This window comes from Arachis hypogaea, chromosome 19, assembly GCF_003086295.3.
Source record: "Arachis hypogaea cultivar Tifrunner chromosome 19, arahy.Tifrunner.gnm2.J5K5, whole genome shotgun sequence".
Lineage (NCBI taxonomy): Eukaryota > Viridiplantae > Streptophyta > Magnoliopsida > Fabales > Fabaceae > Arachis > Arachis hypogaea.
This window is the reverse complement of record NC_092054.1, coordinates 157639675-157666404: the sequence shown is the minus strand read 5'-3', so window position 1 is coordinate 157666404 and position 26730 is coordinate 157639675. Positions and strand designations below refer to the sequence as shown.

The 26730-nt window shown below is 35.5% G+C and overlaps 5 protein-coding genes across 7 annotated transcripts; 1 reads left to right on the top strand and 4 right to left on the bottom strand.

Moving 5' to 3' along the window:
* Positions 1-570: 570 nt before the first annotated feature.
* On the bottom strand, positions 571-2044 carry LOC112779185 (protein FAR-RED IMPAIRED RESPONSE 1-like). Its single transcript, XM_025823428.1, has 4 exons — positions 1803-2044; positions 1152-1717; positions 826-1030; positions 571-577 (listed from the first exon to the last, which is right to left on the bottom strand). Exons 1-4 carry the CDS (start codon positions 2042-2044, stop codon positions 571-573), a joined length of 1020 nt encoding a protein of 339 aa, XP_025679213.1.
* A 2508-nt stretch (positions 2045-4552) lies between these two features.
* On the top strand, positions 4553-10505 carry LOC112776522 (protein root UVB sensitive 3). Its single transcript, XM_025820715.3, has 15 exons — positions 4553-4850; positions 4922-4979; positions 5088-5147; positions 5226-5264; positions 5351-5413; positions 5517-5573; positions 5696-5759; positions 6350-6433; positions 6585-6667; positions 7529-7658; positions 8234-8326; positions 8520-8658; positions 9228-9268; positions 9362-9549; positions 9883-10505. The coding sequence occupies exons 1-15, from the start codon at positions 4726-4728 to the stop codon at positions 9976-9978; spliced, it is 1320 nt and encodes a 439-aa protein (XP_025676500.1). The 5' UTR covers positions 4553-4725; the 3' UTR covers positions 9979-10505.
* Positions 10506-11502: 997 nt separating this feature from the next.
* Positions 11503-16386, bottom strand: LOC112777561 (pentatricopeptide repeat-containing protein At5g50280, chloroplastic). Of its 2 annotated transcripts, none has more exons than XM_025821963.3 (4): positions 15980-16386; positions 14994-15139; positions 13925-14913; positions 11503-13245 (listed from the first exon to the last, which is right to left on the bottom strand). In XM_025821963.3, exons 3-4 carry the CDS (start codon positions 14803-14805, stop codon positions 11937-11939), a joined length of 2190 nt encoding a protein of 729 aa, XP_025677748.1. In that variant the 5' UTR covers positions 14806-14913; positions 14994-15139; positions 15980-16386; the 3' UTR covers positions 11503-11936. The 2 variants fall into 2 exon arrangements, with proteins under 2 accessions (XP_025677748.1, XP_025677747.1); XM_025821962.3 differs by having other exon boundaries at positions 14994-15220; positions 15980-16385.
* Positions 16387-17100: 714 nt separating this feature from the next.
* LOC112777562 (uncharacterized) lies at positions 17101-20587 on the bottom strand. The gene is made up of 11 exons (XM_025821965.3): positions 20313-20587; positions 20120-20167; positions 19847-20011; positions 19663-19729; positions 19001-19062; positions 18645-18723; positions 18254-18369; positions 18040-18119; positions 17793-17862; positions 17602-17679; positions 17101-17504 (listed from the first exon to the last, which is right to left on the bottom strand). The coding sequence occupies exons 1-11, from the start codon at positions 20526-20528 to the stop codon at positions 17442-17444; spliced, it is 1044 nt and encodes a 347-aa protein (XP_025677750.1). The 5' UTR covers positions 20529-20587; the 3' UTR covers positions 17101-17441.
* Positions 20588-21578: 991 nt separating this feature from the next.
* Positions 21579-25553, bottom strand: LOC112777571 (protein phosphatase 2C 70). Of its 2 annotated transcripts, none has more exons than XM_025821970.3 (13): positions 25205-25553; positions 24767-24953; positions 24469-24639; positions 24189-24364; positions 23940-24098; positions 23563-23706; positions 23381-23442; positions 22964-23099; positions 22761-22855; positions 22559-22674; positions 22316-22445; positions 22086-22140; positions 21579-21989 (listed from the first exon to the last, which is right to left on the bottom strand). In XM_025821970.3, the coding sequence occupies exons 1-13, from the start codon at positions 25340-25342 to the stop codon at positions 21846-21848; spliced, it is 1713 nt and encodes a 570-aa protein (XP_025677755.1). In that variant the 5' UTR covers positions 25343-25553; the 3' UTR covers positions 21579-21845. The 2 variants fall into 2 exon arrangements, with proteins under 2 accessions (XP_025677755.1, XP_025677756.1); XM_025821971.3 differs by having other exon boundaries at positions 24860-24953; positions 25205-25469.
* Positions 25554-26730: the final 1177 nt, after the last annotated feature.

Genomic DNA, 26730 nt, shown 5'->3' with positions numbered 1-26730 from the left:
TTTTTATTTCTTAGAGTACACTTGTTATTTTAATATTTTCATTAACCTGAATTAGGGTAAACATTTTTCCATTATATTTTTATTAAAAAATATGAAAGATTCAATTCATGCTATAGTCAACTCACTTGTTACACTCAAACTCAATTATGTTCTAGAAGTGGTGCTAGAAAGTAGAAACCCCAACACAAAAGAAAACATATATATATATTAATACATATATGTATATCTGAAAAAAAAAAAAAAAAAAAGAAGAAAGAATTATCAGTCAATCGTGTATGTATATCAACACCAATTATTCAATTAATTGTCAAAACAAGACTTTAGGTTAAAGGTTTAAAATATCATTAAAAAGCTCTAAAACAAGAAAATCTTAAAATGATAATAGTAATACAGTACACAGCTATACTTATACATACATTTCTTCAATGTTATTGATTGAATAGCATTCTCAATTACTTTATAGAAGGACAGGTTGTGTAACTAACGTTAACAGAAAGTATAGCTATTATAGTGAGTGTCTTGACTAAGAAGATTGATCCTGAATATAAGAGAGGTAGCATACTATATAATTTAGATCCTGAATGATCCACATGCAACCATATTATTCAACAACCATTCCATTATCAGCTTTTTCTTTTTAACACATAATTTACTTATTAGCTTTATATACTCAATTAGTCCAAAAGTAAGTTTATTCAATGATCCTCGTTGCTTATTAGTTCAATTCCACTTTACTTTCTTAACAAATCAAAACATAGTATAGTTTGATGGCTCATGAATTTTAGATAGTGTTGGAAGTGCTCCACAAACTCTCTTAGATTGTACCCGTTGTGTATAAAATTTTCAAGCTGCATATTCAAGGCCTCGCATTTCGATGTCGTCTTCAGTCTTGTGAAGAATTTCTCCCAGATATGCGCATTAGACCATGAATACTTCTTTGCATACATCTCCGCTATCCGCGAATGATATTCTAACCCGTGGTTTGCCACGCTGTCCGTCCATATTCTCTCAAATTCGTCAACCTCTAGATCTCCCATCAAGCATAGACAGAATTTCTTAAGAAATCCCAGCCGTCCAACTCTAGCAGTGGCGTTCCTTAACAAATACCAGCTACACAATCTCTGATGTGCACCGGGAAAAACTGTACTAACCGCTCTTCATGGCGAGGTTCCCGTCCATGATGACAAACTTCGGCTGTTTTCCTTTCATTGCCTCAAGAAATGCCCGCAACAACCACACATAGCTTCCTTCACTTTCGTTGCTCAAGATGGCGCAACCGAACACCACCGTCCTCATATGATGGTCCACCCCTGAGAATATTACCAAAGGGCACTTGTATTTGTTACGACCGTACGTTGCATCAAATCCCAGGACATTCCTGAACACGCTGTAGTCATAACGACTTGTACCATCGCACCAGAAGAGATGTTCCAGCCTATTGTCAACATCCAGCGAGTACTTCCAGAACATCCTAGAATCAGTGGTCTTTAGAGTTCCTAAGAACTTCAACGCGGCCTCAGCATCTGTCGCGCCAGCCCGCCTTTGCTTCTCTATCGCATTATATATGTCCTTTATCTCGAACCCAACAGTCTCGAATCCCCCTAACTGATTGGCAAAGGCGCGGAAAATTGTCGGCACCCGCATCCCAAATTTTCTCATGGAATTGATTTGGTGTAAATCGCCTTCCTTGACTACTCTGTGTGACTGCGACTGACCCCTGAACCTCGCATCCAGCATGGGATGATTATAGTTATCGCAGAATTTTTAAACAACCATCGCCCGCTGGCATCATCAACATGGACCTTAATCCAGGCTTCACACCCGCACCGCGTGATCGGTCGAGGATCCATCTTCCTGTCTTCCCGCTGCATGTGATTTCCGTCTCGCTCTCCTTCCCTCGAGCACACAAATATCTGCCAAATGATTTTGCCCTCCGCCCCCTGCTTTGTTCTGCGACCCACCTTGGACCTCCTGACTGAGAATCCCTTGATGCGACCGTATTCTTGTAGTAGTCATAAGCTGCCTGTAGGCTTGTGAACTCCATCGTAAGGACGTTCTTGGCTGTCAGGGAAGAAAATTCAATTGCGCCAAAGGACCCTATCCCGTCAACAATCCCCTGCTACTTCTGCATCTATGTTTGCATCTGCGATGGACGAATCCATCGCTTCTGCTTCCTCTACCAGCACGGTTTCGCCGCTTATTCCATCATCAGCATCCTGCAACGAACAACATGCGGCATGTGTGACAACAGACAGTGGGCCACATCAACATAAACCAGTCAAACAAAAATTCATAACATGAGCAACAAAACACACCTGCGACGCATGGACTCGGTCAAAATTAGATGAAAACTCGTAGCTTGGCTCCACAAACCCATTCGGCTGTAACAGTTCAAAAAATCGCAGTGAGCGAACAGAACATCGGCGTTATCAACCATAACTACGAACACACAACTATAATCCCAGACATCCAAAATAATCCAACTAAAACTCATTCAACTGTAATTCCAGACATACTAAAATAATCCAACTAAAACTCATTCGGCTATGTGCCATTCTAAACGGCAACCTCGAAAAATCAAACGGTTAAAACTATTGGGGGACACGGGGAGGCACGGGCCCCCCAATTGAAATCAATTTCTGCGCATACCTCCCCCGGCATTATCGGACGGTAAAAACCTCGTTGACACCGACAAAGCGTACCTGTGAATCTCGTTGCCCAGTGTGGTCCATTTCCTTCCCTTATTTGAACCTCGAGACAGCCAGATCTCGATGTATGCTTCCACGCCGTTCAATCCCGCGTTCTCCTCCGCCGTGCACCGCCGTCTCCGTGCAGGTCGACCAAAGGAAGCTTCACACTGACTCCAACACAGCTTTCACCCACCTATTAATGGAGTTCGGGACTTTGCTTTAATATCGGATTCTTGTCTCCTCCCCCTATTTTTTTTTCTTTTTTTATTTCATCCCCAACCGCTACTCTTGATTATTTGTGAACCAACCCCAATTTTTTTCGAAAATTGACTTCATTACCTGGTCCACCAAGGTCTTGAATATACTTTTTTCACCGAAAAAATGTCCTTGTCCAAATTAACATCACTGGCATAGTTTGTGGTTGGGGCCACTAAATTATACATTTATACCTTACAAAAACAATAATATGACCCAAAAAATTATACCTATGCTTAAAATATTAATATAAATAATCTATTTATATAATCTAAAATATATATTATTTGAAAGTATATATTAAAAATTATATTGTGTTTTAAAAAAAATTAAAATGTTTAAAAGTTTAAAACTTCTAAATTCTTAAATTTAGCTAGAATTTAAATATTATAAATTATAAAAAATTTAGCCAAATAATTATAATTATAATATAACACTAATATAAAATCTTAGTACAAATATATGTTAAAATAATAAAAATATAATTTTTAATTATTTTATTATAATTCAATTATTTCAATTAAAAAAAAATTCCTTCTGTCGTGTATCCCCGATTAATGCAGCCTCATATGCGACGCGCCAGGTGACAATAATGCAATAATCAAAATAAACGCGGGGTCTTCGCTAACCCGCTCGCCTACTATACCCTCTTTCTCTGCGGAGAATTCAAGCAAGCCATGCTTTTGAGGATCCATATGATGGTTAGTTCGAGTTAGCTAGCTGCTCATTCTCTTCAGGGTTGAAAAACACTAAGCTAATGGTCGACTGAAGCCTATTGAAAGAATTGTCTTCACATCACACTTTAGTCCAGAACGTCACATCTTACCATGATTGGTGGGAACGCGGGTCGCCAGTGCTATGGCATTTGGATTATGTAGATCCAAAATGATGAATGGGATTGTGGCACTCCACTCGCCGCTCGGCTTTTGGGTATGCCATAGCAGCGCTACTTATCTGATATCCCTACAGAGGAAAGCCCTTGATGTTCTAAGTTGGACTCTCTTTATTTGATGCCTGTCTGCTTTCTGCCTGAAGCTTGAAAGTAGTAGTAATGAATAAATCTTCTTGGTTGAAATTGTTAAATTTTTAAAATTAGTAAATTAATAACTGGAGTTGTTCGATAATTGATTCGATTTTCAGAACATTAATATTAGAAACTAAGATTTAGTTTAGTAAAATTTTTACTTTTTAAAAGTTGTAAAATCTGTATTTAATAAATTAAATTAAAAAAAATTAATAAGTCCAAATAATAACAAATATATTTAGTAAAATAATTTTTAAAATTATAAAATATTATAATAAAAATTTATATAAAAATTAAATTTAAATATTAATTAATATATAAAATTATATTAAATTTTTTAATTTTAATAAATACAAACTAATTTTAAAAACTCTCCTTAGTAGTTAGTACCTTAAAAAAATATCCCCAACTTTTAAAAACTATCATCTCAAACACACGAGCTTTTGATTTTCAAAAGGTGAAAACTCAGATGCAATCAATTTTATGTAAAGTTGATAGTTAAAAATCGTTAAATAAAAATTTAGTCAAATCAGTCAAATCATCTAACAGTTCTTGATTATCAACTTGAAGTGAAGTCTACCTCATCGTGAATTCGTGACATTCCACCTTTCCAAAAACACGAGGTGCGCCTCTTTCAAAACTCTACCACCAAATCAAGCCTAAAAGCAAAACAAAGTCAAAGTCAGTTGTAGGATTACAAAACAAGTTTCCAAGTGCATAGTGTGAAGTGAAGAAGAAGGAGGTCTGAAAGTGGCTATGACAGCAGTGTCCAACTCCAACGATACGGCCATAACCTTGGAAGAATGGAATGGCTCTTCCACCTCCAAGCTCTCTAAGACTTTCACCATCCAAGCTTCCTCTTCCTCTGTCTCCTTTAAAAGGTACTCTCTTTCTCGACCATCATAATTCACCTCTTTCCTCTTTTATTCGTGCTTCTCTCTCATTCACGCAGATCCGGTGCCCGTTTCACCCATCTTTGGAGACGATTATTGCAGGCATTAGTTCCTGAGGCAGGCCTTTTCTATTCCTAACATCTCAATAAAATAAAATAAAATAAAATAAAAAAAAGAGGAAACCTGAAATTTTGTAATTAATTGTTTGTTCTTCATGGCATACAGGGTTTTCCTAGCAGTGTGACTGCAGATTATGTTCCCTTTCAAATATGGGATACATTGCAGGTAAACTATGCAATGCAGAAAACAATGTTATTGAGGAATGTTCTTGTTTTGGATTTAACAATTGATTGATTGTGGCAGGGTCTTTCAACTTATACAAGGACCATGCTGTCTACCCAGGTAATTCATTTTTCATTGTGTTTATGTAGTAATCATTGTTTTGTGAATATCTAGGGTTTACCCGTGTTCAATATTATCCCTTTCAGGCTCTCCTTAGTGCTATTGGGGTTGGCGAGAAATCAGCTACTGTGATTGGTGCCACTTTTCAGGTATCAACTATTTGTGTTGTGTCTGATTGGTTAATGAGTGAACGCTAATTGTAAAATGGCGTATGGGAGATAAGAAGATTTTGATTGTTGAAACTATTTACAGTGGTTTTTGAGGGATCTAACCGGCATGCTTGGAGGTATCTTATTCACATTCTACCAGGTATGCATCTCATGTAATTTATTCAAGCGTATGAATTTGAAAATGAAATTTCTGGAAATAACTCCATGTGAAGTATCTTGCACTTTGGCTAACAATATTTCTGTTTAACTCACATGATGCAGGGATCAAATCTTGATAGTAATGCCAAAATGTGGCGTTTGGTTGCAGATCTTATGAACGATCTTGGTAGATTCTTTCACCATTTTTTTTTTTTTTATTTAAATTTTCATGCAACCATTTTCTCTACACATTTCTGAGATGTGCAGAAATAAGCCAATACTAATTATTTAAATTTGAGCACTGATGCGATAGTGATTCCTGGACTGAGATTGCAAATTGGTAGAGAGATGGGGAAAAGAGTAGAATTTTTCAATTATTCAGAAATACTTCGGTGCCATTTTAGATTGACATGACATAAGAATTTGCATAACGGAATTATTCTTTTCTCGTTGGAGACTCGAGCAAGAGAGGTGCTCCCGTATGTTCTGCTTATTGTTAGAATTCAATTTTACAAATTGAACACAAGTGAAAAAAGGGAGAATAGAAAGCATATACCTTTCAATAACACAATTTAAGAATATCAGAGGAGGACATATTCTACACAGAATCCTTTACTTGGCAACTACTGGCTAAGCCTTTTATTTATTTATTGGAAGTAAAAATTATAGCAGCAAAAAAGTGTAAACCTTTGCTGGTGCCAATCAGTGTTAAATAACATATTTCTTATTGCACTCTTCATATGTCAAATTAAATTTTATGCTCCTCTTTGATTGCAGGAATGCTAATGGACCTTATTTCGCCACTGTTTCCGTCAGCTTTTGTGATTATTGTTTGCCTAGGAAGCATATCAAGATCATTCAGTAAGTTCCATCACTTCTTGAAGTTGAAATATAGATTAGTAATGTGATTACGTGTTAGTTGTTAGCTGTAGGTCTCTTACCTCCTTATTCCAAATTTCCAATAAGTAAATTTCTTAATTTAGTCTCTAAATATACTTGAAATTTGAATTAGCTGGTGTTGCAAGTGGAGCCACTAGAGCCGCTTTGACTCAGCATTTTGCTCTTCAGGATAATGCCGCAGATATATCTGCTAAGGTACAAGTTACATTTAATGTTACATAAAAATTAAATTTTCAAAACGCAAAAACAAGGGAGGATGAGACCTAAGTCTTCCACTTTCTTAGAAAAAAACTATTTACTGCTATTATCTCTCTCTTGTTTACTCTTATTTACAAGCAATGGCAGCAGTATATAAGACAATCGCTAGGTGTAGTCACAATAGTAGCAGTTTTTATGTCTGTTACCTTTACCTTTTCTTTTAAAAGTATGTATGTGCATAGTTTTTTCTTTCTGTTTTAGGGTAAATCACCAAAAATGCACCCGGATTATTTTGGTGCTAACAAAAATGTTCCCGAATTTTTGTTATCGACAAAAATGTCCTCAAATTATTTAAAAATGTGACAAAAAAGCCCAAAATGAATATTATTTTTTATGTAAGTGGGAAATGACTTTTGTATTGGACAAACTACATATGCATTTGATCCAAAATTTTATAGTAATATTTAGATAACTATTTAGAAAATACACACAGAAAAATGGATAAAAATTTTGACTTTTAAATTTTTTTCATTTTTTAAAAGTATTATTGGTTATTGACAAAAAAGTCACCAAAAAATATATATACTTAGCGAAAAATCACAAAATTTTAAGGATAAACATTTCTCATTTTTCTAATCATGCTTGCAAAAAACCGCATCAAAATTCGGGAGCATTTTTTGAGAATATATATTTAATGTTGGACATTTTTTGTCACGTTTTTAAATAATTTGAGGACATTTTTGTCGATAACACAATTCGGGAGCATTTTTGTCAACGCGAAAATAATTCGGGTGCATTTTTGGTAGTTTACCCTCTTTTTAAATCATGTTTTGATGTATTAACATCCCATCTCTATAGGAAGGGAGTCAAGAAACAGTGGCCACAATGATTGGCATGGCATTGGGCATGCTTGTTGCTCGCATCACCATAGGACACCCACTAGCCATTTGGGTTTGTTTTTTGTCCCTAACCCTGTTCCATATGTATGGTATGTCCTACACATTTTTATCTTTAATGTATATTTGATACACTTGTCTCTTGCATAGTTCTTGTGTTGCACAATCAACGAGAGGAAAAAAAAAAAATGAAAGGAACACATTGGGCTTATGGACCTTATCAAGTAGTAACTGCTGTTAGAGATTGATAGTATTAACTTGATGACAGTGCTGTAGTTGGTCAGAGTTCAAGTTTCTAATATCAACGTGTTTGGGGAAAATTAGCACTCCAATCTTTTCAGAAAAGAAAAAAAATTGGACAATATTTTCTTTTTTACACCAAAAATAATTTTAGTCTTACAAATATTAGTGGCAGTTTGAGATAGAATGTAAAAGGAATAGGATTTTGATCGCGTTAAAATCTTAAATTAATCCATGACATTGAGATCTTAGGATATCACTTTCTCAAACAGTTGAAAATATTCAACTTAATGGTTCCAAATAGTCTGAAGGTAGATAAATACCGTTTCCATGCATAGCTTCTTTGTAAAGAGGTATTTCCTCCCTAAATACATGTCCTAAATCATTGACGGAAACCTGATGCCCCAAATCTTGTCTCTTTTCATAGCGAACTACCAAGCTGTGCGGTGCCTAGCATTGACCTCATTAAATCCTGAAAGAACCACTATTCATTTGCAGCATTTCATGAAGACAGGCAAAGGTATTATCTTCTTTTATTTTATCTTACTTCATGGTAACTACAACTTATCTTTGATGTCAAGCTATTTATACAGAAAATTTGTTTATTTATTTATTGAATCTTAGCATTAAATTTACTACTCATACTTATTAATTATTAATCTGTATTTCATTTTTCTTATGTATATTAATCCATGTTTCTAATCCTTTTGCAGTTCTGTCACCTGAACAAGTCTCTGCAAAGGAACATGTTTTACCTCTTAAGCTCACTGTATGGAGCTCAAAGAATGCTGATTTGCTGTATACAAAAGTACATTTAGGTACAAGGGTTTCATCATTAGATAACATGGAAATGTGAGTGGCTTCCTTATCCTTTGAGAAATTTTGTTTCTTAATCCATGAATAATACTTTAACAACCTTCTGGGTTCTGCCTTAACATATGATCACTGCTTTATTATTTATTTCAAGATAATGGTTCACTTTCTGTTCTAACCTCTAATGGCCCAAAATCATGGCATTGTAAACTCATGCCATGTTAAGCTCTAACTTTTTGAAAATGTTAAGCAGTTTCTTTTGGACTTGAAACCTTGACAATATACAAGTTCATCGAACTTTGTGAAGAAATGTAGTTTTTATTTTCAAGATATGGTGCAGCAAGAATTGAATTTAAACCTTTTCGTTATAAAAGCTCTACTATATGATCCTTCTCTCCTGCAAGTTTATGCTGTTGGGTGGCGATACATGAGTGGTACATTTAACTAAGTTGAAAGCAATTGTCAATTCTTGCTCAGCATGTGTTATCATTTATCAGTACTACGTCTAAACTTAAGCTGCATGTTTATTCTCGATTATTGTTAGAAATAGCAGTAAAACTTCATTAATAAACCTTACTTGGAATTTTCTTTTTGTTAAATGATGACAGTAAGGAGCATTTGCTTTCTGCAGCATCTTACTATGCAAAAGGTTGAGCTCTCTTCATAATGTTTATCTACTAACTTTCACCTTTCCATTTGATGTCTTAAACCTTAGTTCATTTTTTGTTATTTTCACCTATAGCCAAGTACTTACTAGTTGAAAGGAACGGAACTGTTAATGTTATTGTGCATAAAGATTCAAATGCTGCTGACATTCTGAAATCATTTGTTCATGCTCTCATTCTTGCAACGAATGTCTCTGAGAGCAAATCTTCGCATTCAGACAGCCAAATGTGGATCGATAAGCACTACGACGTGTTTATTCACAAGGTATTCAAGCTTCTGGTCAAATTCTATTTAGCTTCTTAGTTTTGAAAGTGCGACTGGATATATTAACATTGGTGCATGCTATGGTGGCTTTGGTGGCTTCGGTGTCTTAAAAGGTGTTGCTAAAATTAAAGTAATGCTGTTTTACTATTTAACAACGCTTTTATTAAAAAAAAAAAAGTATTATCAAAATAAAAAAAAAAAAGGTGACTTCAATTTTAACATTTGTATAGTCATTGTAGCCACTATAGTCACCGTAACCATAGGTACCACAGACTTCACCATTAACATTTACCACTAATGATACGGGAATTAAACTAAATTGATTTTGGGCAGCTCAAGTCATTAGGCTGGAAAACAGAACGGCTTCTATCACCTATAATATGGAGGGCAAACTGGATCTATAAAGCATCTGAAAAGAAAGCCGATTAGGTTTCAGTACATGAATATTGTTCTAGAGAAGGCGACTAGCAGCACCTTCGGACTGGAGAGTTGCTTGAAGTGGAGTTGAGTTATGGTTGACAACGTTAGCATGATCTTTTATAAGTTATTTATGATTTCGCTGTGATGCTATGAAGATAAAGAAAGCTTGACTAGTTGGTTGCATTGCCCTTCCACCCAACCTAATGATCTGTGTATTCATTTTGGCTCCGAGCTAATACACTCTTCCATCATTAAATATGGTGTTTGACGCATCTAACGCGGATGATACATTCCAGATGTATATGTTAGCACAGTGTATGAGCAAGAAGTTAGAACAAATAAAGCATCCTTTTAATAGATGAATATTTATGTATAGAGCTCCTTTTAATAGATGAATGAATATTTATGTATAGAGCTTTTGTTTTACGGAAAATACATGTTTCCTGAGGCTGCATTTGTTTGTGTTTTTTGACAAGACAGAATATGATTATGAGACGGAGACAATAGAATAAAAATATTAAAAGTTATTCTGTGTATTATGTTTGAATACAATGTACAAGACACTAATGTAATATCTTGAATTATATTTGGATAGATATAAACAAGACAAAAATATTATGTAAAATGACTACAATAGTCATGTCATCCCAAGCTCTCATACCCTCCTCTCTTTTTGTCTCTCACTCAGTTCCTGAAGTTGTAAAATATAACTCAAGTCATGTGTTGAAAAATAGAATTAATATTTATTATTAATTTGATTATATGCATTGTGTATATTAGGAATTAGACATTTATAGGAACTAATCATGACTCAACTAAACCTGTGTCTCAAGTATGACTCAACTGCTGTATGATACTTTATTGTGGCTCGATTATTCACAACTGTAGATTTTAGTCATTCATAGATGCTTAGCAATTAGCATTGAGTAATAAGCAAGTACACTTCTTGTTATTGTCTGTGTCACTTGCAGTTTGTCACTAATTTTTTATATCAATTTTTTTGCATCAAGTAAAAACTAATTTAGTTCAAAAGTATGCACTAACATAAACAAAATTCTGCACTAACATAAACCAAATTCTGCATCAAACTTTTCTACACTAATTTGCATAAAAATTTCTGCACTAATTAAACACAACACAAATAGAATTTACAATTTTTTCAACATATTAAAATCTAAAACAATTTTTTCATTCATTCATTCACAGTATCATTGTAAAAATTTAAGATTCTGTCAAAAGAAAAAATGGTAGGTCTTATTCTTATATAATTTTTAGATGTCTTATTCTTATATAATTTTTAGATTGACAAATCATATAAAACAATAAAAACGAAAAAAAATAGACAAAGAGGAACAAAATTCTGTTTAATAAAAAAATAAAAATAAAAGTAAAGCAACAAGAGGAGAGGCAGAATAATACCTAATTATATGACCAAGAAAAAAAATAAAGAGAGACAGAGCAAGAAAAAGACATTACTTGAAATAGAAGTGAAAAGAGAAGAGACCGAGAAAGAGAAATCAAGAAGAGAATACCTGGGGAAAAGAGAATCCAAAAATAAAAAGTCGTTTGGTACCCCTTAAATCAAGTATTTCAGTTCAAGTCTTGTACAAAGAGAATCCAAACCTAATATCTCCCGTGGGATTTTTATAAGTTGAATTCTAACAGAGCTTAACGAATTAGTGGCCTACATTCAAAAAATAAAATTGAAAAAAAAAAATAAAAAATATCCTCAACTGTCAACCCCTTCCATTAAAAAATGTATGAAATCAAGATGAATATGTGATTGCTTAACAAGATCCCTTCGGCATACAACTTCCTGAAACGATAAAGGTGCCCCCAGAATAAATAAGAACATGGTTGATTGAAGAGGTTATGTATGATAATAACATGTACCGACTAAAATTGAATTCAAGATGCTTCCAATGTCATTCCTTCTGAGAAATAAAAGCGTCAAATTGAACTTACATTCACTGGGCACTAGCATCAGCACTACGTTTCGTTACATGTTTCTTCCTATGCTTCCAAAACTCATCTTTCTGTCTTTTTACTTTTGTGATGCCCATCTTACTATTAACTATACCAACCAAGGCACTCCTATCCTTCCTATTCTTCTTTGCAGCTTTTACATCAAGAATCGACCGAAGCTTCTGGTATGAAGCCAAATCTGGTACCTGCCTAGTCTTGACCATCTGCTTGTGGTAAAAGAATGCACGCTTAAAATCTCGGACGCGAACATAGGCATATATCATAGTCGAATAGGTGACAGAATCTGGTTTTAAGTTGAGATTTTCCATCTCTTTCAACAACTGAGGCAGCTTTGAATGTCGCCCTCCTCGTGCATATGCATTCATCAGCATATTGTATGTCATCACTGTTGGGTGTAATCCCATTTTCCCGAATTCGGAAATGACATCTCTTGCTTCCATGTATCGACCTTGTTTAGCAAAACCATCAACAAGAATGTTGAACGTAACACGTGTTCCTTCAATTTTGTCGAGCATCATCAACTTCCATATTTTCATCAAAGTTTGGGTGTCGCCGGCACGCCTAAATGCATCTAGTAAAGCAGTGTAGGTTTCTATGGAAGGTTTGATTCCTTCCCTTTGCATGCTTTCATATGCAGCATAAGCTTTCTCATGCCAGCCACTAATTGAATACGCATGTATCAGAGCTGTATAAGAATGTGAAGTGGGTTGTATGCCAACTTTCTTCATCTTCAAGAATGCATCGGAGGCCATGTCACACATCTTTTTCTGCTTCCCATATGCGCTAATTACACAAGTATATGATTTCACATTTGGCTTCAAGCCAACATCCTGCATTTCTTCCAGAAGCTTTTCCACAATCTTCGGCTGCATTCTTCTGCTGTATGCATGCATTAGAATGTTGAAGGTAGCCTCAGTAGGCTTAATCCCTTTAGATTTCATCTCAACAAAAAGGCCTTCAGCTTCTTCTACATGATTGGATTTACAATATGCATCCATCAGAGTGTTATACACAATTGCATTTGGAGAGATCCCTTTCTTCTCCATTTCGATTTGGATGATGAGAGCTTCATTCACTAGACCCTCAACACAAAATGACTTTATTAATGCACCTAAAACTTCTTCAGACCATTGGACCCCTTTTCTGTTCATTTTCTCAAAAAACTGCCATGCATCTTTCGCACTATGGCCAAGTGTTCTCATAAGGACAATCATAATAGAGCACGTAACATGATCTGGTCGAATATTTTCAGTTTCCATTACCTCGTACACCTTCCAAGCATCTTCATACCTAAAAAGAGTCAGATTATCTTAGTTCTTGTGCAATAAGGTCATAAAGTTTCGATAAAGTTTATCGTTGTTTATAGGCTGCTTCATAACAAACTAACGAAATGAACCTAAGAGGCTAAAACAGAACAGTCCTACAGGTTAAAGGACTTCAACGTGCCATAAATGGAAAACGGAATTGGAATGAAGACACTTAGCCCTCACTGGAATAACCAACATCTTGCTGAATCATCAAGGTAATGATCAAACAAAGAAAAAAAGTTTCATAAATTTTATTTCGAGCAATTTCAAGAACCCATATTAAAATACAGAAACATTTTAAAAAAAATAAAAAATAAAAACTATAAGAAAACAATATATTTTGCCAGAATTGCAGCTCAAAGATGCTGCATTAAGTCATTTCTAATGTAATACATACTAACAATATTGATCATTATGCTTCAAAAGGTGAAATATCAGCAACAAAACCTTATCCCACTGAGTGGAGGCGGCTACAAGGATTAAATGTCACCACATTGCTGTCATGTCATATATGTGTCTACCCCATCCATACTCAAAACAACAAGCGTCTAATTTTCAATATAAGCAAGAATAACAAGTATTTGATTTGCATCTTTTTTACATACACTAATCTTCCTGAGCGACAAACAAATTACATTAAAAAAAGGTCAAGAATTATGCACCTGCCACCATCCAGAAGGCCTGAAATTGCAGCATTATAAACATGAACATCTTTGAACTCCGTTGTGGATGGCAAGTTCCTGAACAAAACCATCAACTTATCACCCATCCTCGCCCGCCCCAATGCCGGGAACAACACAGTACACGAGCGCGGTGTAACAAGCGAAGGCTCCTGAGACCTCATCCACTGAAAGAAGTACAAGCAACATAATATAAGCTTCTCCTCCTCAAGAACTTCAAGAACCTCCCAGCAATCTTCCTCACTGACCCTCCCCTCAAAGCCTTTGTCCAAAGCCTCTTCAAGTGTCAAATTCTCAGGGAGGTTCCTTGCCAGATGAACAATTTCTCCAACAATGCCCTGTGGGAGTTCCTTCTTCCACTCGATTTTGTTGTCTTCACCTTCTTCTTCCTCAATACTAAATGGAACTTGGTCCAAACCCATCTCAATTTCTTCCTCTTGTTGTTCATCAGAGTCAAGGGCGGTATCCACAGCAAGGTGCCAAGAAATTCGACGGTTCTTCTGGAGGGTCAATTTGCCTTGAGTTAGAGGGTCTTGTGAAGGAACCAAAGTCCTTTCTTTGAAGAATTTATAGATTGGGTCACAGGGTTGCTCTTCTTCTTGTGCTTCTTTTTGTTCTTCATGTATTATTTCTATAGCCTCAACATCTTCCTCTTGCTGTTGGAGATAAGGGAGGAAAATGGGGGTTGGTGTAGAGATTGGTGCATCGTAGGAAGAAGAAGCGGAGAGGGAGAGTGAGGTTGTTGGGATATTGGAGGGTTGAATGAGAAAGGAGGGTTTGGAAAGAGAAGGAGGGTGAAGAAGGCAGGTGGTGAAGGAGCTACAAGGTGTCACTCTCAGGTTCAGAGTCAGACTTCCCATCATTCTCTTTCTCTGCGCAAACGGATTTTTATTTCACTATCGAACTTTTGATGTATTTCTGAATTGTGAAAGAAATTCACGCTACCATTGATCCTTCCTATGTCATCATTCCTGCAATTTTATGGTTGAGAAATGAACCAAGAGGGAAAGAGACAGATGGCAGAGTCGAGTTGAGAGAGGAAGCAAAGTACCGCCAGAGAAAGAAGCGCTGATTACGATGGCGCTTGGAACAAACAATGTGGAGAAGAGAGACATCGCGGTGCTTGGGATGGCAGCGCTGGCTGCAACCAAGAGAGAGGCCACGGCGGCGGTAAAGCACAGCGACGAGTAAAGGCCACTGCCAAACAGAAGCAGGTCAGAACCGGACCGGTAGTTGACCTGGTCATACAACTGGGTCACTGGTTCAACCGGTGGGTCACTGATTCACCCGGTTGAACCGGTCATAATTAAATAAATATGTAAAATTATAAAAATAAAATTAAAAGTTAAAATACATCTCTTCACAAACATATTAGTAAAAATCAAGTATTAGACATAACTGCTTATGCAAAAAAATAATAATAAATTCGTCACTAATACAAAATAATTTCTCAATTTAAATGAACAAGAGAGAACACAAGATAACACAACCGGTTTCTAATGGTGTTTGTGATGAAGACATTTTCAAATTAAAATTCTATCCCCAAAATAAAATAGAAAAATTCATCTCAGAACAATTTTCAACAACAAATTCAACTTAATGATGATTTTCAAAGAAAAAACTTTAGCAAAGTGATTATTTCAGCAAGTCAGTTCAAGGTTCATGATAATCAGTAACATTTAACTCTAATGATTTTTAACAACAAATTCAAGGTTCAATCCCTAACAAATTCAGGCTTCAATCACTAACAAAAATTTAACTAAGTGATTATTCAGCAAGACGGCAACAAATTCAAGGTTCAATCACTAACAAATTTAACTTAGTGATGATTTTCAGCAACAACAAAAACTAGCTCAGTAATATTTTCAACATATTATTCAAGGTAACAAATTATTGTCAGTGATGATCTTTTAAGGAAAAAACTAGTTCAGTGATATTTTCAGCAATAAATACACCTTTCAGCAACAAAATCAAAGTGCAGTGATGAATTACAGCAACAAACTGAAACAGAGAACGGGGGAATTTGTTGGAACTCACCAAATCGGTTTGGGTTGCACGAAAGAAGCTGACGGCGAGACAGAAGACGACAACGACGACCAGCCCCAGGACCTTCTGCTTCTGCCTCTGACGCCGAGAGCGGAAGGAAGGCGCGCGACTGAGTGCGAGACGGTGAGCGACGAAGACGACCAGACGGGACCTGCTGCTTCTGCTGCTGGCGACGACGAGCGCAGGGAAGGGACGCGAGCGCGACCCAGTGCGAGAGGGTGACGATTGACAACACAGAGACCGACGACGAGCTTGATGGGAGACCGGAGACGAGAGAGGGAGAGAGCTTGAGTGCGAGAGCCAGTGAGAGACGTGAGTGAGCTCAAGCTTCAGGCTTAAGCAGAGAGTGACCACACAAAGAAGGTAGGCCTAGGGCAAAAGCGTTTGAACTTTTGCTGAAGTGAAACGGCGTCGTTTACAAAATATTAAAAAAGAAAAGATAAATTAATTCTTGACTTTTTAATCTGCATATATTTAAGTTATTGAGGATTTAAAAATACATTTAAGTCTCCTGTCATTTTCAAAATCTAGACATATCCATCTTTGAGTTTAATTTGACCAATTTTAAAAACTCTTTTGAGTTTAATTTGACCAATTTTAAAAACTCTTTCACATGTACATCCATATCAACTAGATTAGTACAACAGAATCACGTTTAATTTTTTCGTTGAGTCTAATAGACCCAAGCAAACATGAGAGATCGATATGTCCTAGTTTTGAAAAGAATAGAGATTTAAAAGTATTTTCAAATCATCGAAAACTTAAATGCCTGCGAATCAAAAGGTCAATAACCTATTTATTCTTTTCTAAAAAAAAATGCATGATGCGGTCCGAATTACCTAAACTGGCCGGGTCATCGGTTTGATTAAGAAAACCTCACGGGTCAAAATCGGTTTTTATCTGGTCTGATGTTTGGACAGTTTGAAGAGTGACTTAGTCTGGCCAAATAATTAGATAACTGAATTTTCAGTTGAACTGGCCAAATCGAGTTGGATTTGATAACTATGAAAGCAGCAGAGAGTCTAAAGAGGGAGCAACCATGGATAAAGTTTGTATTTTTTGGTGAGCAAAGGTTAATAAGAAACGAAAAGAAAGCAAAACAAAAATAACGGTAAACAAAACAAAGATGAGCCGCCTATGTCATCCATGCGAAATCGAATATACTACCACGTACCTCAAATTTTAACAATCAGTCGTCGACATTATTTACATTTCGTTGTATCAGCATAAAGGCAGTTTTTATAATTTTTGGGTTCGAAAATTTTCTATAGCAAAGCCTTTTATTTATATTCCTTAGAAAGCACCAATGACTAACAAAAAAAAACAAACGTATTCATTCTATCTTGCAACATTGCAGCCACAGTCTGAAGGATGAGCTGAAAACATAAAAATACTGATGTGGAAGCAACTGTCGCTGTTGATCGCGCTACATGAATTCTAGACGCCACAATATTTAACTCTGCAATGCTCTACTAATTGGTTCTTGGAAGTATTGAAGAGAGATAAGAATTGCTTCCTATTCAAGAAAAAGATGTTCATTAAGCAATGATTCAAGCGGATAGAAAAGAATTTGATTAATCCAACAAACAGATTAGAGGAAAATTAGAAATCACCTCAGTTCGAATTGTCCTACTTCCCTGATGTGGACATGTATTTAAGTATACATTAAATGCATCCCCTGCATTTTTCCCCTGTAACAGGAAAAGGGCTTGTATTCAAAGATTTATGGCAAAATTGATCAAATATTTGATTGGCAGTAGTCTCAAGAGTAAGCACAATGTACAAAATAGTAATTGAACAGTACCTTCAAGTTATCATCTTCTTCAATACTCTCTTCCAGCCCAGCCAATCCACCAAAGGCAATCAACAAATGTCTAACAATATGGTGTAAGAAGAAAAAGAATGAAGTTAATAAATCATATTCAAAAGCTTAATTTGGATCATAAACAACAATAACGATAAGAAAAGCAATGGCTTTTCATACCCAACTCTTAGAAGTTAGAATTAATAAGCCATGTTAACTTAAAGCTTATGCTATAACAGAAGTATACCTGAAAGAAGGTATTTCAAGCTCATGAGACTTAATAATTTGACCATGCTCAGAGGTACCTATTATATAATCATAGCCACCCTGTCACGATAACAATTCATTAGAAGAAAGGGGGGTTGTATGCTCATATAATACAGAGGAGAGGGAGAGAGAAGGAAAGAAAGGAAGGGGACGGAGAAAGAGGGCGGGGGGGTGGGGGGGGTGGGGTTTCATACCTTGTGCATGCAATCCTTAAATACTGAGCTAATATTACGTGCATAGCGCACTTGATATCCCCAATATTCACCTTCTTCCCTAGGCTTGGATGACGACACAACCTGGCGTGGTAAATCTAGATGAAGTACATGTATTTCAAATTAGCATAAATTCATATAGCAAAGATGTTTGAAGTATTTAGCACTGGTCTTCAGCAAAGTGATCGTCTGTAGTTCCTCGATAATCACCTGACACTTAAATTTTCTCTTGTCATGATTATAATTTCTTTTTCAATTTTCCCTTCCCAAAAAAGTTTAACACTAATACCATATGGCACAATTTACAACAAAAAGCTTGTGAAAAATCTTGAGCATAACTAAATAAGTGAAAAGAAAAGATCAAATATATTACCAGAATCCAAATTGCGCTCGGCACCCATGGCTACCGTGACTCTTCTTCCTGGTTCCAGTAGTTGGTCAACTACAACATGCTGCATATGTTTGCGTACTTTATCAGATCATACGCAAATTAACAAGCATTACAACTTTCAGAATGAAATAGAAGAAAAGGAAAAGAAAAATGTAACAGACACAGGGAATGCTGTTACGTTATTTTAATCATTTATCAATGTAATTGGCATAGATGCCAACGTCCAAACAACTCAATGGGGGAACATGAATGAATATGTGGATAAGGAACATTGGGATTGCATGCAGGAAAAGAGAAACATGCTGAGGCATAGTAAACTATGATATGTAAAACCATACCTTAGCTAAACCAACATCAACTAGTGTTCCCGTTGAGTTTGAATTACCATTTATTGTGACACCTACAAAGTTATTGCAACATATCAAAACCTGGCCAGAATGACCACAGAGAAAACAACAAATGAAACACCAATGCTATGCTAGTACAAGGTTTCTAATTCAACAGTTTTTTATTAAACAATGAAGTTAGTAAAAGAGAAATAAAAGCCAGTTCAAACAAAAGAGGTATCATGTCCTCTTAAGTCTTATTTAAGGTACATGATTACAATAAAGATCATGAATCCCCTGTGCATAACCACCTGGGTTAAAAACAATGATAAACAAGTATTATAGGCCTCTTCTAGCAGCTAAGAAGCTTCAGCTAACCAAAACTCAACACACAGAATACATGGATCAGCTGGAGCAACTAGACTCTCCATCAGAAACCAAATATGTAGTTAAACCATTCAAAGCAAGGTCCATTTCTATTGTTTCTCTTTAAGTTTACTCAGGTGTTCCACTACCCATTTGACTAAACTTTCTTAAGTCATTCCTTGTAATTTACTTTTCCCCAAAGGGCATACCTTCTCATATAAGCAAAAGTACCTAAGATGAAAGCTAACCATCCCATACAAGAAAATACATGCTGTACAGTGAAGTTCTACTTGAAAGACAAGACCTACCTTCCCTATATGGACCCCACTCATGTTTGCGCAAATGGTGCGGGGGATCAAGGGGTGGCAACAGGCCCTGCAAATTGCAACACAAATAACCCAAGTTAACCCTGGACTAAACATTCAACAAAATAAACTCTAAAAATGCAGATAATAACAGTAAAGAATAAGCATCATAGTGAGTTGTTCCAACCACAAATCTGAGGCTGTTATGCATAGGGAACAAAGCCTTCCTCAGATACTGAGGCGTCTCAAGATATCGCAGGATTCGGATGAGAAAAGCTGCACCACTTTCATCATCTGAATTCTCCATCACGGGGTCCCTATTTGGCTCCCCATTATTATCAAACACAACAACCTATGTACACAAGAAAAAAAAAAAAAAAGCAATTATCAATCTGAAAACATTCAAAGCACCAAACTGAAAGTAACATATGATAAATGTAGAGAGCAAAGCATTAGCAACCTCGTCGATACAGAAAATAGTTGCAGCACGAGCGATTTGACCAGCCAGCTGAAACAGAACACATTTTTTGAACAAGGATAAGAAACAAAATTAGGAAAAATATTCAGAAACTCTTGAACTGAAGCAAGTTGCTTCTTTTTTATTCCCTTTCAGTTAGTGAGTGAGTAAATAGAGAAGAGAGTAGGGAGCGGACCCGAGTGGCGAGGTCAAGGGTTGGAACGTTGTCAATGATGGAAGCAGGCACAGCTATGCTCACTGTGGCCCTCTCTTTTGGTTTCTCGTTCTTCTTATTCTTCTTCTTCTTCTTCTTGAGCTTCTTCGCATTATCAGAGTCGTCACCGTTTCCATCGTTAGGGTTGAGCTGAGGAGATTCGGCGTCTTCGTCTCTTCTCTTATTCTTCTTCCCCATCTCTCTCGCGATGAACTGATCTCTTTTCAGGGTTTTAGTAGAGACTCCTATTTCCTTCTGTTTTTTCTATTTTTTTTTTTTTATCAAAGATATGGAGACTCAAATCTGCAACTTCTTAATTGAGTATAGAAAGATTATGTCATTTGAGCTATTATTTTTTGGCAAAAATTTAACAAAGTCATGTTACCACCAAGCCAAATGTATCTTCTCTGTTTTCTCTATCTTTGCTTAATCATATTATATCCTATTAATACAACTTTTTTATTTAAATTTTCTTAATAATAATATCCGTTTTGTTAGGAACAATTTCTTTTTAACCAATAATTTGGAAAATGGATTTTTTTTTATTGTCATTTTCATCGGATATTGGAGACCAAGAAATAGTGTGTAAGAAAATGTCATACTTAATAATATATATAAAAAAAAAAGAACCATTATTAATAATCAGCTCATAAAATATCAGATGAGTAAAAATTAATAGAAAGAATTTTTAAAAAAAAATATTAACTGATAGTTAATTAGAAAATAACCAATATAATAATTATTTGACTGCGCTTTTAACTAAATGCACCTTTTTCACAAGGTTCTTGCAAATTGCAATGGTTTGCTTTTTACCTTTACGTGCAAGATGACAAGATCTTTCTCGGTATTATTTCTGCTTGGTGAATCCTTTGTCTCAACGTCCATTTCAAATAGATGAAAATTAAGAGAGTAAAAGACACAATTTTGAATTTTTTACATGTTCTGGTTTTGGTTATGTTTACATGCATGAGAACTGAGAAGTACAAGGCTCTTGTCGTTGTTACTGGTTCTCTTTGCTCCAATACATTGGTGACTTTTTTCTTTTTGGTAATATACATTGGTGACTTTACATTTCTATTTTTAAATTAAAAAAAAAAAAACACTTTATGAACCTAAACCAATGTTCTTTAGGATCAAAATTGTAGCACATAAACGTTAAATTATTTTTAAATTTTCCATGTAAACAAACATCGTTTTTACTGAAAACAATAATGTTCCAACAAGCACAACCAAAAAGGGGCAAATCTATTTTTGTTAACACCATAATTTGACGACATTTTTTTATTTATGATTTTTGTATTTCTCTGCAATGTATCATTCCATACATCCTAATTTTTAAAACAACTTCGTACCTTGTTCATACTTAGTTCTGATTGAAGTATACCTACTTGAATCCATAGCAACCTAACTTTTTTTTATTTCTATGCGATAAGCTTGGGTAGAACCGAGAAGGGAACATGTTCCGGGGACAAAAATGATATAAGACTATTGCTATAACACTATTTATAATTCACACTATGATTCAACTCTACAAGTATCAAAATCTAAGAAAATTACACAGGTATTATCCTTTGTTCTTTGTGTTTTAGCCTCATTCAACAAGGAATTTGCAATTCTTTCTGCAAATTTCTCTCTATCCGTTGCATATCTCTCCCTCATCTGTGCAATTCAGAAAGGAAAGCAGAAGTGTTAGAACAAGTTGATGGTAAGAAAAAGACTGAACTATAAACATTCAAGTATTCTTTTTATCGAAACCTGAAGAACTAGTTCAGTTGCCTTCTTCATGCTGATCACATCCCATAACCCGTCACTGTACATTTACAGATGCCAAAGTTACTTATATTCAATATGAAAAAATGATCATACAATAAAGCCTAATACTTTCCACGAAAAAAGAGTGCAATATTCAATGACAGTGAACAATGGTTTCACAAAGATATATGTTGCCATTTAAAACAAAAGCATATGTCAGAAACAAAAATCACCTAGCAAGAATGGCGAATGGTCTGCATGCTTTATCAATATGCATGACTTGACTTATATAAGGCTCTGAACTAAACCGTGAATCCTGCTGTTTCAGGAACTTGTCCCCAAGCATCCTCGCAAGATTCATACCTGCATCAGGGTGAGAACCAGAATTGGAACTTTCCAAGTCAATTTTGCTGGCTCAAGAGAATGGAAGGGACTATTCTTCTGGGAAAACAATTGAAGGTTTTATTCCTTCATACCATGTAGACGTTTCTCCCCATTTTTCAATGGATCTCCTGTCTCTTCAATTCGAAGTCTTTCCGAATGATTAGCTACCTTATGATCTTCTGTCATCTTAATGTGTTTGCCATCAACACTAACAAAGATAAATTATAATGAGTTTCATACAAACATTAAGTATAGTCACAACAGCTTACTACTAGACAAAATTATAATACATACCATAAGATACAGGTGGAGTCTCCAACATTCGCACATTGTGCAAAAAGATTTTTATCACCATCAACCCACACCAGAAGCACTGTTGCTGTGCATCCCTGCAAAGTGTTCGTCATTAAAAGCTATAAAACATAAACTGATAAAAGTGACTGGTAAAGCAATCCACGAAGAAAAAAGAAAATGTTTCCTAGATCAGAGGAGAATACCTCACAATCGTGATTCATGCCTGCTTCTGTTTGAGCAAATGCATCTCGAAGAATTTCTGAAGCATCACGAAGTGACAAAACCCTCTCTCGTGCTAATGAATTTGATAATAAATTGCCAATTATCTCAGGAAAAAGTCTGAAACAAGGAACAACAGAAGAAAAAGAAAGAAAGAAAAAGAAATAAGTAATGCATCAATTATTAGATCCATAACAATCGTCAATCATGCATGTTCCATAAAAGTTAAAAAGATAAATATTAATGCAAGTTGTTGGAAAATTGAATATTAAGCAATACCTTCTGTGAAAAATTCTTTTTATTGGTCTGATCTTGGTTTGCAAGTTTTCTTTACATTCATAAGTTGAGGAAAGAACATAGAAGAAGCAATCAAGAATAGGTAAAAAGTTAAAAATACTGACCTGCTAGCAGATTTGGCAGCCCCATCTCCACCATGCCCATCGCAAATGCCAAACACTCCAAACTGCAGATTGGGAACATAGGCAGGTTAAATTAGATAACTCTTGTGAATAGAAGTGAGAAAGTAAAAAAGAAAATGTAAAAGAAACCTTAATTGAATGAGTATTATGAATAAGTCCCAAACCTGATCCAACCCAGGCAGAGGCCACTCATAATAGCAAACATCCTGCATAGGCAGCTTTTTGCCTCCTCGACGCAAAGCCATTGGATCTGATGCCATACCCACCCCAAAGGGAATATGCTGCTGATTTTGCTTAGTAATATGAACCTGCAATGCATTAAAGTCACATAAGACTTTATAAGAGCACACAAATTTAACCACAATAGCATAGCATTCCAAGTATCTGTGTGTGAAAGAGAATAATAGTTCCAAGCAAACAAAATAACTTATGGTATGTTTTGTTGAAAGGTGAAAAGGGTGGAAAATTTTCATTCATGAGCTCCATATGTAAAAATAGACATAAGAGCATCGTGTAAAGGAGATTCCGGCATAATACTTACAATTGCTTTTGATGTTGTTCCAAGAGTTATGATATCTCCATTAGCAAGATCCACCGGATCACTCCAATGCCTGCTTCCAGTCTTTGGATTGTTGATTGGCTGAGAATTTAACTGTGTTCCATTTAAGCTACCCATATCTACCAATTCCCACCTCATTTTCTGAAAAATTCAATCTAATAATTATTATTGCGCTGTATACATATAGAAAACATTCAAATGGAAGTCTCCAAGAACAGAAAAGCGACCTACATCCACATTCCAGTTTATTTGAGCATGCTTTCCTGACACTTCTGAATCATTTAGCAACAAATCACTTGGAGAAACTCTTCCCAAGGTTAGTGGTAGACGAGAGGTATTTGTTGACTGTACAGAACAACGAAGTCCACGAGAAGGACCATCATTAACCTCCAGCGTGAGGCAACTTCCTGTACTTCTAAAAAAAGATATGATGACATGTTTCGCATATTTCAGCCAATGCAAATACATTTAGAGATAAACCCTGATAGATAAAAAAGTGTTAAGAAATTACTTTGATCAGAGATATCTCCTTGCACAAAGTCTTTCAGTCTGTCACTTTCAAAGTTTGATCTTCTATGCTTTGGAGTTTCAACAAATTGAGCTGGGGGAAATACAAGTGTTTGACCAGTAGCATCAACATCTTCCAAATGATCATGAATTACATCTAAAACCAAGCTATCACCTGGAGACAATTAATAGGGCACTACACTATAAAGACTTTGCAATAAAACAGATCAAGAAAGCAGAAAACAATGATAAGAACAAAAGATGTACCAAAAGCTGCAATGGTGGTAATTAAGTAAGACTACCTAGAGGCACATTAGAGGGAAGAGAAATTTGCTTTTGAACAAGTGAATCGTTTTGTGGGACGCGAAAATGAAGTTGGTTGGGAGAGCAAGCACCTTCAGGATCATAATCTAAGGGAAATTCATTGGTCTGATTATGTGAAACCTGAATGTCATCAGCTGAAAGAAGAGGCCTCTCCAGCTCACTAGCCTGAAAATGCAAAAGTAAGATCCAATCAAGGCTTTGAGAATGCAAACTGAAACAACAGATAATAGATCAAATTGACCACAAAATCATAATTAGGAACATTCAAATACAACAGTATTCATATTTATATACAAGTGGAATCAAGAAAAGTGCATGAATGAACACAGAATCATTGGATCAAACAGGTGGCATGCAATGTTATGTTTTGCACTTATTACGAATAAGATGTCAAATTCATATAAATGGAATTGAACCTTGATGGAGGTGGAGGAGGAGGGGGAAGAGGAGGAGGAAAGAGGGAGAAAAAAGCGCCATGGCTTGAAGACGAAGAAGAGAATGGAGAGGAGAAGAAGCAACAGCATAAGGAGGAGAAGAGTGAGAAACAGCGGCATCTTCTTCGTTTCTCTCTCTTCCCTCCAAACATCACAATGCTTCGCTCCTCACCCTTTCCGACAACCTCGCCTACAAATGCTCGAACAACTCTCACTCCAAACTTTCTGGTTTTTTTTTTTTTTTCATTCATTCATTTACTATTTTCTTATTTTAATTCACGGTTTCACTATTATTTTGTCCTAAAAAAATTTAATTTTTAACAAAATAAATCCAGAAAGAAGAAATAATATTTTGGTCACTAAAAATAAAAATTAAATTCTGATACAATATTAATATAAAGCAACTTTACATGCACATATGTATCGACAAATAAAAGTAATTATATTAAACAAATATAATTAAATTATATATAAAAAAATTTATGCGGTTAATACATCAAAAATTTAAAATGATCTAATATATTGTTGAAATATTTATAAAATTATTAGAACATACATTAAAAAGAATCGGGAACAAATTCGATTACTATTATTAGTTAGAGTTAACCATCAACTATATATTCTTCCCTTTGAAATAAACAAATCATCAATTATGTCCCCTGGAAGCAGGTTTATGCTTCAAGTCACGGGGTTATTACTAAATTATCACAGAACTATATATCTCTAACTGATGCGTAAGTGTCATCCATATGTATTGATTAAATTCCTTTGACGTAAGTATCATCCATATAGTAGTATTACTTTGAAACTAAAATTGAAAAAAATAATAATAAGAAGAAGGGGTTTGTAAATTAAATTAATGAGCAGAATTGAGAAAGGACGTAGCTAAGAAAGTGCAGATTAAATGCAAGCATGTGAATTTCTGAGATCCGGGAATAAAGCGGCCGGGGATGCCACAAATTAATTTTGTGGATATTATTTTAACATTTTCGACCTTCATTTCAACTCTTTTCCCTATTCCCCATTCCCCACACTCATGCTTTTTTTCTTTTTTGAATGAAAAATATGATAGTTAATTTTGCTGTATTCAATATCTTTTTTTTTTTTCGTCTTTCCTTCTTCGACATAAATCTATTTTTATAGGTTTGTGTATCACATCAATATTTTTTTCTTGAACGATTTCAACATTAATTTAGCAAGGTGACAAGGTATAAACTTGGTTGTTATCGGTGGCTTTGGGGAGATCTATCTTAGTATTATGATAGTATCTTAGGTTCCGTTGGGCTTAGATTTCACTTTTAGAAAAACAAGGGAAGTGAAAAAAAAGTAGGTTTTTTGTCACCATCAAAAAGACAAAGATAACCTTTTTCGGCTGCCCGTTTTCCTCCCCCCCCCCCCCAAAAAAAGGTTAAAAAAAAAGCAACATAGAAATTTGGTGGGGAAAGAGTGAAAGACCCCAAAAAAATGTTGGGGAGAATACAAATGAAAATGAAAATGAAAATGATAGG